Source organism: Pteronotus mesoamericanus, unplaced genomic scaffold (genome assembly GCF_021234165.1).
Source record: "Pteronotus mesoamericanus isolate MK-2021 breed Mesoamerican mustached bat unplaced genomic scaffold, CSHL_Meso_final contig_65, whole genome shotgun sequence".
Taxonomy (NCBI): domain Eukaryota; kingdom Metazoa; phylum Chordata; class Mammalia; order Chiroptera; family Mormoopidae; genus Pteronotus; species Pteronotus mesoamericanus.
The window spans coordinates 3,077,529-3,089,680 of NW_026555228.1; the positions used below are offsets into that span (position 1 = coordinate 3,077,529).

At 50.1% G+C, this 12,152-nt stretch overlaps 1 protein-coding gene across 1 annotated transcript; it reads left to right on the plus strand.

The window, feature by feature from the left end:
- Positions 1-507: 507 nt before the first annotated feature.
- On the plus strand, positions 508-10,070 carry LOC129076896 (holocytochrome c-type synthase). Its single transcript, XM_054581049.1, has 7 exons — positions 508-627; positions 1,217-1,360; positions 3,673-3,824; positions 6,121-6,269; positions 6,541-6,660; positions 8,035-8,121; positions 8,647-10,070. Exons 2-7 carry the CDS (start codon positions 1,249-1,251, stop codon positions 8,843-8,845), a joined length of 819 nt encoding a protein of 272 aa, XP_054437024.1. The 5' UTR covers positions 508-627; positions 1,217-1,248; the 3' UTR covers positions 8,846-10,070.
- Positions 10,071-12,152: the final 2,082 nt, after the last annotated feature.

Below are 12,152 nucleotides of genomic sequence, written 5' to 3' on the forward strand. Positions count from 1 at the left end.
TTGATGGAAAAAAGTAAACACTCAATACCCGTTACAGTTAAGTAAAAATACAGACCTTCAAGTGCACACCCCCAGTTAAGAAGACCTTGGGAGGGGGGATCTTGTTGTGTTCGTCTTTTGATCTCCAGGGTCCGCCAAAGTTCTGGACACCTACTGGGGTTTCTTGAGTCATTACTATAATTAAATCTGACGAGATACAACTTAAAAGACAGAACTTTTTAAAACCACAGCAACCCCTCTGCGATTAAAACATCTACAGTGAAAGACATGCAGGGAAATCTCTGGCTCGGGCAAAAATCACCCCGCCGGCTCAGCAGGGAAAGCGCGTGGCCAGGAGGGGCGGGACCAGAGCGCAGCGCTTGCACTTATAGGCGGAGGAGGGAGCGGGGCAGGGCTTGCTCCTTTGTGATTGACGGAAGCTCTTTCTCCTCTCGAGGCGCTTCGACTCCCGCTCACGCGGAAATCCCGCCTTCGGAAAAGGAAGTCGCGGCGCGCGGCGTCAGCGGTGACCGCGGCGTCAGCGGTGACCGATCGAGGGGAGGGCGGCGGCGGCGGCGGCAGGTCGCTGACGCTCCGGACCAGTGTTGGAAGTGACAGGCGGGGCCGGCCGCCCAGAGCGGGAGTCAGGTGAGGGGGATCCGGGGAACGGGAGAGCGGGGGAGCAGGGGAGCGGGCTCGCTGAGGCCAGTGGGCGTCTGGACTCCAAGGGCTGGAGGAGGTGGAACACGGGGGAACCTTGCGAGGAAGACTGTCTGCACCTTGCCCTCTGCTGTCCTTTCCTTCCTTCCTCAAACCCCTTTTTTGCCCCGTAATTTTACCAGACCCACAGACCCTCTTTAAGCCCCGGGGCCAGGGGTCTGGTCTGCACCGTGGATCTCTCCTCTCCCATCCGATCGCTACCGAGGACCCTCTGTCCCCTGGTCTAACCTTCTTGCTGTGACGTGGTTTCTCAGGGACCGCCTCACCTCACCCTCAGAATCCAACACACCCTTAGAAACGTTTCCCCAAAGGCTGGTGAACATATCACACTAGTTATTCCCGAAGGCAGTAATATATTAAAGCTATCGCTCGAAGTATACCCTGCGCTGTAATGTAAGTGCCCGTTAAGGATGGCAAGCAGGAATAACAAGGGTCGGCCAGATTAAGAATTCGCAGGGAGTAGTGGAACCCATGCATCAGCGTTAATCTGCCCCTGCTTTGGCACGTGTAAATTTAGGATTGTTCGGATTCAACACTGCGGTTCCTACCATGGGTTTGTCTGCATCCACCCCTGCTGCTGCAATCGGGACCTCAAGCGCCTCAGAGCACCAGACTGCATCCCCGCCTTCAGGATGTCCGATGCATGAAGGGAAAATGAAAGGTAATTGACTCTTTGTCTAGAAGATAACAAGAGAATCCTCAAAAGGATTTTCGGGAAGAGGCAGTCAGTACAGCATGCTAGGGAAGCTCCCAGGCCCAGGAGCGAGGCAGCCAGGGTTGGGTCCTTATGTTGCCACTTACAGGGTATGTGACTGTAGACAAGTTACTTTTCAACCCATCATCTGTAAGATGAGGATATAGTAACACTGCAGAGGGTTATGAGGATTAATTGAGATAACGCGTGAGGGTGTGGTGTTTGTTCTACACACCAGCCCCACCCGCAAAGTTTGCCTGTGTCTCCCTCAACGGTTCTCAACTTGAGGGGGGGGTCCCTCTCCCTCCAGGGGACATGTGGCAATGTCTGGAGACATTTTTGCTTTTTACAACTGAGAGCAGAGGGTACATCTAGGGAGTAGAAGCCAGTGGTTCTGCTAAACAACCTACAGTGCACAGGACAGCCCGCCAACAAAGACTCATCTGACCCCCAATGTCAAGAGGGCCGTGGTTGAGAAACCTTGGTCTAAATCTAGCTGTCTTGATTTACCTGGACACCTTGACTCATAGCCGTGGTGGTATTCACCTATGTAAAAATAACATCGCTTGATGGACTTGCTGTTCATTCTTGAGGTACAAATGGGAGATTGTTTATACAAAGCAAGCGTGGATCAGCCATCATGATGTGTGGCTTCCTGTTTCAGGGCCTGAGGAGAGGAACCAACGCGGCCTGCTTACTGGGTGCTAACACTTCATTTCCTTGGTCGGCCAACCAGGATTTACTCATTGCCCACTGCGTGCCGAGCGCTGGTGGGTTTTGCTGGTTGGTTTTTGCACTGAGAGAACAGCAATGTATAAAACAGACAGAGCCCTTTCCCGATGGAATTTACATTCTCATCCTCAGAATCCTGCGTGGTGGGTTTTCTTTCTATATTATAGTTAAGGAAACTTAGAGTTCACACAGCTTGCAAGTGGCAAAGCCAGCGAAAACTCCGTGACCTTGGACAAGGACAGATCCAGTTGTCTTGCAGGATTTCTCTGAACAGGACGAATTGACACAGCTTTTGTCCTGAGTATCCACAAGGCGATCATAGCCCTGTCTATAGTTTGATTTCATTTTTTGTGTATCCAGAAGAGCTATCAGTCAAATTTATTTTCATTAGTAAAAAGATGTGGATATTCATGGGAGATTGAAGGGACTGTGGGTTATATAACATGAAAAATAGAAACAATATTTTTTTACTAACGCCCAGGTGAGATCAGTGACCCAGAAAAGGTTGGTACTTGGAGTGGTAGAGAGGAGGGGGGGCCTAGCAAGTCTGCCTTTACACCTCAGGTGGAATACGGGTCTGGAAGGAGAAGCAGAGGAAAGCAGGTGAAAGGAAACTTGTCCTTGGGCGGGGGAGCGTCTAGCACCCAGGGTATCCCTGGTGTTACTGCTGCCGCCTAAGACACATTACACGCACAGCTGTCTTCCTGGGCTGGACTTTACCCGACACTCACCCCCTAACCCAAGCCATAGCCAAGCCTCTCACTGTCCACGCTGGCTTCCGTCAGTACCCTGTATCCATGAACATTGACTGCCCTCCCTGTTGCTGCTGTCATAGGCTCAGACCTCCTCTCCTAAGTGGCATCTAGATCCCACATGGATTGTGGAATGTTTTCTATAATGTCTGCCTTTTCTTGCTGAATACTTGGCTATCTACTGATGGGGACTCGAACCTCATGCAAGCGGCGATTTTCGGGGCTTTGTTTTAGTCCTAGGGCAGCGCAGCAGCAGATGCACTGAGACTTTCCTCCAGCAGCCTTTTTGAGGAGGGCTCCTCTGTTCATTTTCGTCTCCTGTGTCCTGACTGGGGCTGGACCTTGTCTGGAATTTGGGACTAGAGAGTCAGGGAGAGGCGGGGTGAAATGTGGCCCCGCCCCAGCTTAGGTTCCTCTGTAGCAGCTCACAGCTGCAGGCCCAGGTTAGGGACCTTCTAGCCCATTACTGAAACCTTGGCTTTCCCTTACAAAGCTTGAGTTTGGTTTTGGGGGGAGGGGGGTTTGTGTTTTTGTTTCTTTTTGCTAGGGGCCTGACACAAATAAAAGGAGGGACACTCGTTTCTCTCTCAAAGGGAAAGTAAATTTCTAGAACCTTCTCCCGGTCTTTAAGATATTAGAATATTCTAGCTTAGCTTTTGGCAGCTTTCAGCAGTAGACATGTGGCTTTGTCTATGGTCATTGCTGGTCAGAAATTCAGCTCTTTAGGGTCCAAATTAAGGGAGCCAGATGTCCTGCCTTTGTGCTGACACCGTTTTTCTACTTGATTTATTTCAGGTTGTCCAGTGAGTGCACAGCCATCTGACCCAGCCAGTAAGAGCCAGACCTACTCAGTGCCTGCCCACCAAGAACGCGCATATGAGTATGTGGAGTGTCCTGTTACGGGCGCCATGGTTGTGAATAAGGAGAACCTAGATCCTTCTAATCTGGTAATCCACACTCGGCTTCTCTTCCTGGAACTTTCTTTGCAGAGATGCTTTTATACAACTCCAAGAAAAACGGCACACTGCTAGGGTTTATTCTTTTGTCCTTTTAAAACAAAGAAATCTGATCGCCCATCCACAGTGAAAATCTAGAATGTCTTACGAAGAGGAAGAAAATGGCGATCATGAAGTACCAGAGTGGGTGGGCTGAAGTAGCCACGCTGAGAGAATATCTCCCCTTGGGACAGGAGGGGCGTTCCATCAGGAGCTGAGCTAGAGTTAGTGAAGGCGCTCCTGGTCTCGGGGGACCTTGTCGGTGCAGGACTGTGGGGCCTCTTCGGGTACAGCCTGCACATGAGTCCCCGGGGTGGGCGGGGGGGGGGGGGCGGCAGCACGTGGCAGCCGGCAGCGGTCTGCCATGGAGAAAGCAAGGACAGGCGAGTGCGGCCTCATGTCGTTTTGTGATAGACCACACGGGGAATTGAGGTTTCATGCTTGGAATCACATTTTAATGGAGAAAAAAAGACAGACGTGGGCCTGTCCTTAAGAAGGCCCCAGGATCCTCACACAGTGTTTAGAAATCTTGGCAAACCAGACAGCATTTGAGGGAACTAGAACTATTTAGTCTGGAAAAGAAAGGGTATAGAAGATGCACATAAAACAATACATAAGGTAACGTAACATATATGACAATGCCATGGACTGGTGGCTTATAAACAACAGACATTTATTTCTCACAGTTCTGGAGGCTGGGGAATCCAACATCAAGGTGCTGGCAGATTCAGTGAGTCTTGGGGGCTGAGGCACGGACAGCTAGGCCGTGGCTCTCAGTCACGGCCGCGCCGCAAGGAGACCGCTGTGCCGAGGAGGAGGGTGGAGTGGACCCGGGTTCCTCCCCGTCGCCTCTAGGGGCGCCTGCGGCTCGCTGAGTTCCGGGGGTGGGTGCTGCCCGCGTACTGTGGGCCATGTAGCAGCATCCCTGTCGCCGCCCTCCAGATGCCGTTGGCACCCTCTTTCCCCAGTCGTGACAACCACAAGTGCCTCCGGACATTCCAAAGGCACCCCCGTTAGCCCAGCGGCCTGGGCCATCTCAGACACCCTCGTGGCGCAGAGCACGAGCCTTCGGGACCCTGCAGACCGGGACTCGTACCCCGTGCGGTTCTGACGTGGAGTGAGAATGTTAGTTACAGCGAACGGTTCTTTTGCTCACATCTTCTGGACCGTGCTGAGCATCATAGGCTCTGTCCTTGAATCCTTGTAACGACTCTGTGCAGTCGGGTGTCTTCATGTCCCCCTTTGAGAGCCGATGACCCCGAGAGCGAGACCGGAAGCAGTCCGCCCCACGTCACTCACCTAGGAAGTGGCCGAGCCCAAGCTGAACCCCGCCTGCCTCCGACCTGTGGTCTCAGACGCGCTGCGGTGAAAATGCAGTACAGTGCGCGGTGCGGGGCCAGCTCACCCAGCTCCTCTGCCATCTGTTTAGCCAGGGGCCGTGTTGTGACATCATAGTCTATGTACACCTGCTAGAAAACCCTTCATACTTTCCCTACAAAAGGGAGTTCTAGGCCAGCGGTCCTCTTGCGCCTGGGGGACATTGGTCGTCCTAAGCCGGGGAGAGGGGACTACTGAGCAGAGGTCAGGTATGCTGCTAAGTGCTCGGAACAGAGCCTAGTAACCAGATGTCTCCACCTTAAATGGCAGTAGTGCCGACAGGGAGAAACCCTGGCCCGGGCTAAGTGTCTGCGTCATGGCAGCGCCACGCCTGTGTCTGGGAGAGAGCATTGCGCTCCTCCTTCCAGTCTGCTGGCTGGGGCGGCACCTCTTGCCCGTAGTGTATTCAGCCGAAAGCAGAAGCCAGATCCTAAGAGTGAAGAATTTTGTAATAGAAGTGGTGGCATACATGCATTTGATCACACCTTTCCTCAGAAGAATGAGCCATCACTTTTGTAAAGCCCACTGAGGAAAGGTTTTTAGAGGTACCTGCAGATCAGGTTATGTGTTTGTTTTTACTTCTTAATCCTTGAGGAGAAAGAGACCAAAAATATAACCACAAGGTGTATTTGCCGTGTCACGGTCAGTACGAGAACTTGAACAACAAGGGAAAACAACTTCCGTGCTCTTGCCTCTTCAAAACAGCCAAATGATCTGAGCAGTCTGCAACTTTGATGGCTGTGGCTTAGAGGACAACCTGTGTCACGTGTGTGATGTGTTGCTCTCCAGGCAGTAGTTAATTACACTGCTTGTTTCTACTTTATATCATATTTACAATATTTTAAAAAAACATTCCGCTTATTTTATGTAGATGCCACCACCCAACCAGACACCGGCCCCTGACCAGCCGTTCCCACTCTCTACTGTGAGAGAGGAGTCGTCCATTCCGAGAGCAGACTCGGAGAAAAAGTGGGTTTATCCTTCTGAGCAGATGTTCTGGAATGCGATGTTAAAGAAGGGGTAAGTGAAGGAGCGTCTTACTGAGAACATCAATTTGCTTGTCACATTCATCTAAGAACAAAGGCAAAAGAGATTTTTATCCCCGAAACATACAGGAAGTTTTTATTTAAAAAGTTAAGTTGTTTAGAATAATCTCAGACTTACTGGAGGATAAGGACAAGGCCACTGTCCTCGCTAGCCAGGGTTCTGTGGAGAAACAGGACTAACAGGGCATGTGTGTCCACAGAGATACCAGGAGGTTTGTCAGATCCTACCGGCCGTTCTTTCCTAGGTGGAGGTGGAAGGATGACGACATCAGTCAGAAAGACATGTATAATATCATCAAGATCCACAATCAGAACAACGAGCAGGCTTGGAAGGAGATTCTGAAGTGGGAAGCCCTTCATGCTGCGTAAGTATGTTGGAGAACTTTAAAAAAGTCCGTGCAGCCTCTTTCTTATTTTATATCCACCCTCTGGAGTTTTAACATTTATTCAGATGTGTCGTTCTTATAAAACATTTTGGGTGGCAGACCCCTGCCACGCAGCCGTGGAAGACGGCAACTGTGTCCTTATGCTCGTGGACTCAGGGGGTCCCAAGTGCAGAAAGGGAGTAGGGATGACTCATCTTTGCTCCCCAGTGTCTGAAATCTCACCCGCCAAGACTCAGCGGTCAGGGTTGGCTTGACAGTCATGGGCTGGGACCCTCTGGTGGCCCTGTTTGCTTGTCTGAAGAGTGACACCGGCCGCTGGCCATGACCCCCGCCCATAGCCCCTGACTATGGCTGCCTTGGCTCCCTCACACCGTGGTGCGTGCGTTCCCGGAGCCAGGGTTCCACAAAGCTCCTGTGGAGGCTGCATCTCCTGACGAGCTAGTGTCGGAGGCCCCAGAGCGTCACCAGCCTTCCCGAACTCAAGGCCGGGGGCAGAGACCCCCCCACCTCAAAACAGGAGGAGGGTCAGAGTCCGTGGAAAGCGGAGCCTGTGGGGCGGGACGCTAAGCTGTCCTCAGCCCCTGGGGAGATGCTCACTCAGCAATACCGACCGAGTCCATGGCAGGCCTCGAGATCAGGAGACACGTGGCCCACGGGCCTTTGTCTGGGGAGAAGGTGACCGAGAGCTGTGCCAGTGCTGGGGGGGGGGGGAGCTCGTGTAGAGCGGGCCCCCGCCCCGCCCCGCGCCTGGCAGTGGGCCAGCTGGCACCCGGCACGTCCTCGCCAAGGCCCCGCTGAGGGCGAGCGGCTTTCGTAGCCAGGGCCTGGCCACCCGTCCGCACGTGTGCGGCTGCTCCCTTAAGGGCTACACTGACGCCAGTTACGTTCGTCCTGGGACTCACCCCATGTAGTCTTTCCTCATGCAGGCCATTCACTGCATTCTCTCCAAGACGAGTATAGGATTTTCTTAGGTTCGTCTGAAAACAAAACCAGACCCCAGCTGCTTTATGTGAAAGAGAAGCCTACGCCCAGTGCCTCACTCTTCTTTCTCCCCGGGAATAGGCCTGTGTCCCCTGCCAAAGGGAAGGGCCCTGCTCTCTGACCCCTGCAAAGAGCAGTGCAGGTGCTTGGAAGGAAGCGGAGGGAGGGGGGCGTACCTCGGCAAGGAATGAGGAGCAGCGTTTTTCACAAATTGTGATATTTCTTTGACTTTGGCAAAGGTACCTTTCTTTGTATATATGACATGTAAAATGCATACAGAAAAATGCATATTATCGATAAACTGCAATATCTTATTTTTCAAAGGAAAGAACACCTTTTTATACCTACCCTTTCTTCTCCGGGGCTTTCTAGGGAATGTCCTTGCGGTCCCTCGTTGGTCCGGTTCGGAGGGAAAGCCAAAGAGTACTCACCGCGGGCGAGGATCCGCTCCTGGATGGGGTGAGTGCGGTGCGGAAAGGTGACTGACACTCCTATGTCAGGGTCTCTCCCTGGGCTCCAAAGCCAGGCAGTCTGAGAACCGCAGGGCCATCTTCCAAGACTGAGTGCGCAGCTCTAGGTGTTTTTCCTCTCCCGGAAGTCGGCCTGGAGGCAGATTCATTTGGGTGTCCTGGGTTGCTTCCCATCTGATTATCCCAGGATCGAACTGAGCTGCCCTCTTACTCCTCCTGGGGACTCTGCACCCGGGCCTCCTCCCCCTTCTCCCAGCACAGCCAGAGCCCCGCTCTTCCCCATGGGCCTTGGGCCTTGGTGCACGGCCCAGCTGTCGTGTGGCCTGGGCTCATCACAGATCTTCGGCTCCGCCTTCCTTCAGCGCGGTGGGCCGTGATTTGGAGGCCCCCTCCCAGGTAGATGTTGACTCTGAGAGTAGGCCTGGCCCTGCGCTGCTTCTCCGCTTTCCTCGCAGCTTTTCCAGAGCCAGAGGCACCGCGAGCGGCAACACTCACCAGCGTGTCTTCATTCCAGGTACGAGTTGCCTTTCGACAGGCACGACTGGATCATCAACCGTTGTGGGACGGAAGTCAGATACGTCATTGACTACTATGACGGTGGCGAGGTCAACCAGGAATACCAGTTCACCATCCTGGACGTCCGGCCCGCGTTCGATTCGCTTTCAGCGGTGTGGGACAGAATGAAGGTCGCCTGGTGGCGCTGGACCTCATAACCACTGCTTTGTTAGAGATGGGAAAATATAAACTATTTTTTTCCTAAAGGATACATTAAACTATTTTCCCCAAGCTGAATTGCACTTATGATGTACTGGGAAGGTCAAGTGGGCGATGACCTTACACTTGACCGAGCGAAGGACAGCGTGCACGTGCTTTTTTGAGTTGTGTCTTCACGCTGCAGTTTATTACAGATCATGTTAGGTTTCCTTCCCGCTTAGCTTAAGTGGGAAGCAGTTCCTTCATTTTCCCTTTAATGGCAGGATGGTCCGTGTATTTGATCTAGGAAAGTCGGAACAACCTCTGAAAAAGCACTTTTCCCTAAAATATGAAGAGAGCTGCTTTTTTGCTTACTGTTTTCTCTTGAATATTTGAGATGTAGCCCTAAAAACTCATGTGATGCTCAGGAGCTTTTATCTGGTCCAATATTTTAATTAGAGCTGTTCACTTAGGCTTTTTAAAGAGTTCCCAGCATTTCTAAAGTCCCCGTGGTAGAGTAGTAACCCCTGACAGAAACGCCAAGGTTTACGCTGAAATACACTCAGCAAAACTAAGCTGTGTCTTGGATCTCCAAGTTCTTACAGGAGTGTCTCACATACAACCTTGTTAGAGACAAGTGTCGACTGCCCTGTGAGTTAGTGGTGCCTGTGCATTAGAATATGTGTTTTAACTTGCATTTTAATTCCCATTGTTCTGATACGTAACTGCTCCCAACAAGCAGGTCTCATTGTCCCTGGTGTTTGACAAGGTGGCCTACTTTTGAGGCCCACTCCTGTCTGCACTTGGCCTACTCCAAAGCCTGATGGTCTGGCTCTAAGACATGACTGTATTTTGCTGAATGTTCGAACTCGCAGAGAGTATTTTTCCCAAAGGACAGTATTTGCATCAACTCCCTGTCTCAGTTCAGATATTTTCTAAGGGAGCCCTAAGTTTCCCTTTGAAATTCGCGATACTGGTAATCCACAAACGGGTTGTTTCTCTTAGCACAGCATGTGATAAGTAACTTTTGGGGTTTTTCTTTTTTTGAGTTGATAATATTAACTCCTTTCATTTCTCCTAAATACTGGAATTGTTAAATCAGTAGATGGAATTCACAGTCTGGGGTGATCAATTTGGTGTGGATTTCTTTGTTGTGATAGCTTTGTGTGGAGTTTGTTTGAAATCCAATAATCTTCAGCCCTCCTACAGTTCAAGATATTTGTATATTTTAAAATAAAATAAAGCTGGTAGTTAATGGGTTTTGAAAATCTTAAGAGTACCTTCACACCAAACAGTCATTTCTTCACACAACCATAACCCCTACGGAAGCAGAGCCACAGTCTCCCGGCTGGGGGCAGCCATCTTCCCACCTGCTGGTCACATTTGACAGGCACACCAGAGACACAGCGGGCCAGTTCCAGACCACCGCAATAAACGAGGATCGCAATAAAGCAAGTCGTGATCTTACTACTGGAGGAGAGGGTCTTGCCTTCAATTTGTAAAAAGGAAAACGCAACCGCTACGGGAGTGCAATAAAGCAAGTCACAATAGGATGAGGCATGCCTGTACTAAGGGAAATTATCACTGTTGGCATTTTTTGGTAAGGACAGGATAAGGCATTATGAGAAACTATTGTAACTGGAAACTGAAGAGTGAGCCACAGGCAGGCAGCCCTCTTACAGGGCTTTCGTATTTCTTGAGAAATCAGCCTCTGAGGTAAACCGGCAAGCAAACCCGATGACAGGATCATGAACTTCCACGCCCATCACTCCCGGAAAAGACTACAGCCTACCAGCTTTCACAGCTGCTTTGTGTCTAGGTTATACAGGACCACATTCAGGGATCAATACCGCACTGCTCTGACGGAGGTTTCATTTCTAATTCAGAATTCATTTTGGATAGTCTGGATCCAGTGTTTGAAACTAAGTCTTTTGTCTATGGAAACAGCGCCACTCAGTCAGAATGAACTGTACATTGGGCTAGGTATTAGCAAACACGGTAGGGGGTTGAACTGGGATTGCATGTTAACATGGGAGTATTGCTAGTAATTACCTAACTCGAATCCATTCATTGGATGTTCACGTTCCTGCATCATCATGGGCGTGCAGACAGGCAGAAAGCGCAGCCCTACCTGAAACGGGTCAGTTCATCAATGAAACGCTTAAGTACTCGAATGGCGACAGCCTTGTCATCCACGGTGGGCAAGTTCTCGTAAGCATTTTTGAGTATGTAGTTACCAGTTTCTGTACTGTCACCGATATAGTTTGTCCCCTGCCATAGTTATTCTTCCCTGGCTAACGTGAAAGGATGCACATTTCAAGCCTCACTTCTGTGGTGACTATGGGACTTGTACTGTGGCTCATTCATGCCTTCACAGGCTTGCAGCTGCACGCGGCCATCAGGAATGCTCGTCCTGAAAAAGGTACCTGCCCCCCACCATGTTCCTTGCAGCACTATTCACAATTGCCAAGACATGGAGACAACCTGAGTGTCCCCTGACAGGTTAGTGGATAAAGAGAATGTGATATATATACACATAATGCAATATTATTCGTCCATTAAAAAGAATCTTACCGTTTGTAAGAACATGAATGAAACTTGAGGGCATTATGCTAAGTGAATAACTCAGAGAAAGACATACCATATGATTTCACTTATATGAGCAATCTTAAAAAAAAAAAATGGCCCCCCGAAACCAAGCTCATAGATGCAGAGAAAATTGGAGGTTGCCAGAGGTTGGGGCTGGGGCGTGGGAGCAATTTGTGAAGAGGGTCAAAATTACAAATCTCTAATTATAAGACAAACGTATCATAGGGACGTCATGCACAGCATGTAATTATAGTTACCAAGGCTGTGTTACCTATTTGAAAGTTCCTAAGAGTCGATCTTAAAAGTTCTCATCTCAAGAAAGAAAAAAGTATGTGACTGTAAGGAAATGGATGTTAACTAGACCTACTGGGATCATTTCATAACAGAGAGAAATATCAGATCATTACATCTTACACCTGAAGTTGAGGTCAATAATACCTCAATTTTAAAAAAGAAAAAAAAAAAAAAGACCAAAGAGAATGTGTGTCCTGAAGACAGACGGCTGACTCAGAGTCAAAGCTCAGGCCTTCACTTGTTGCGTGATCTTAATATCTCTGGGCCTCAGCTTTGTCGGCTGTAACAAGAATAATAAGACTGTTTTAGTCTGTCCAGGCTTCCATTACAAAATACCATCAACCTGGTGGCTTATAAACAACAGAAACAAATTTCTCACGGTTCTGGAGTCTGGGAAGTCCAAGATCAAGGTGCTGGGACACTTGGTGTCTTGTAAGGAGGGCC

Coding starts and splice junctions, on each gene's coding strand:
- LOC129076896 (XM_054581049.1), top strand. CDS start 1,249: ATGGGTTTGTCTGCATCCACCCCTGCTGCTGCAATCGGGACCTCAAGC. Junction 1,361..3,672: donor GCATGAAGGGAAAATGAAAG/GTAATTGACTCT, acceptor GATTTATTTCAG/GTTGTCCAGTGAGTGCACAG. Junction 6,270..6,540: donor AATGCGATGTTAAAGAAGGG/GTAAGTGAAGGA, acceptor GTTCTTTCCTAG/GTGGAGGTGGAAGGATGACG.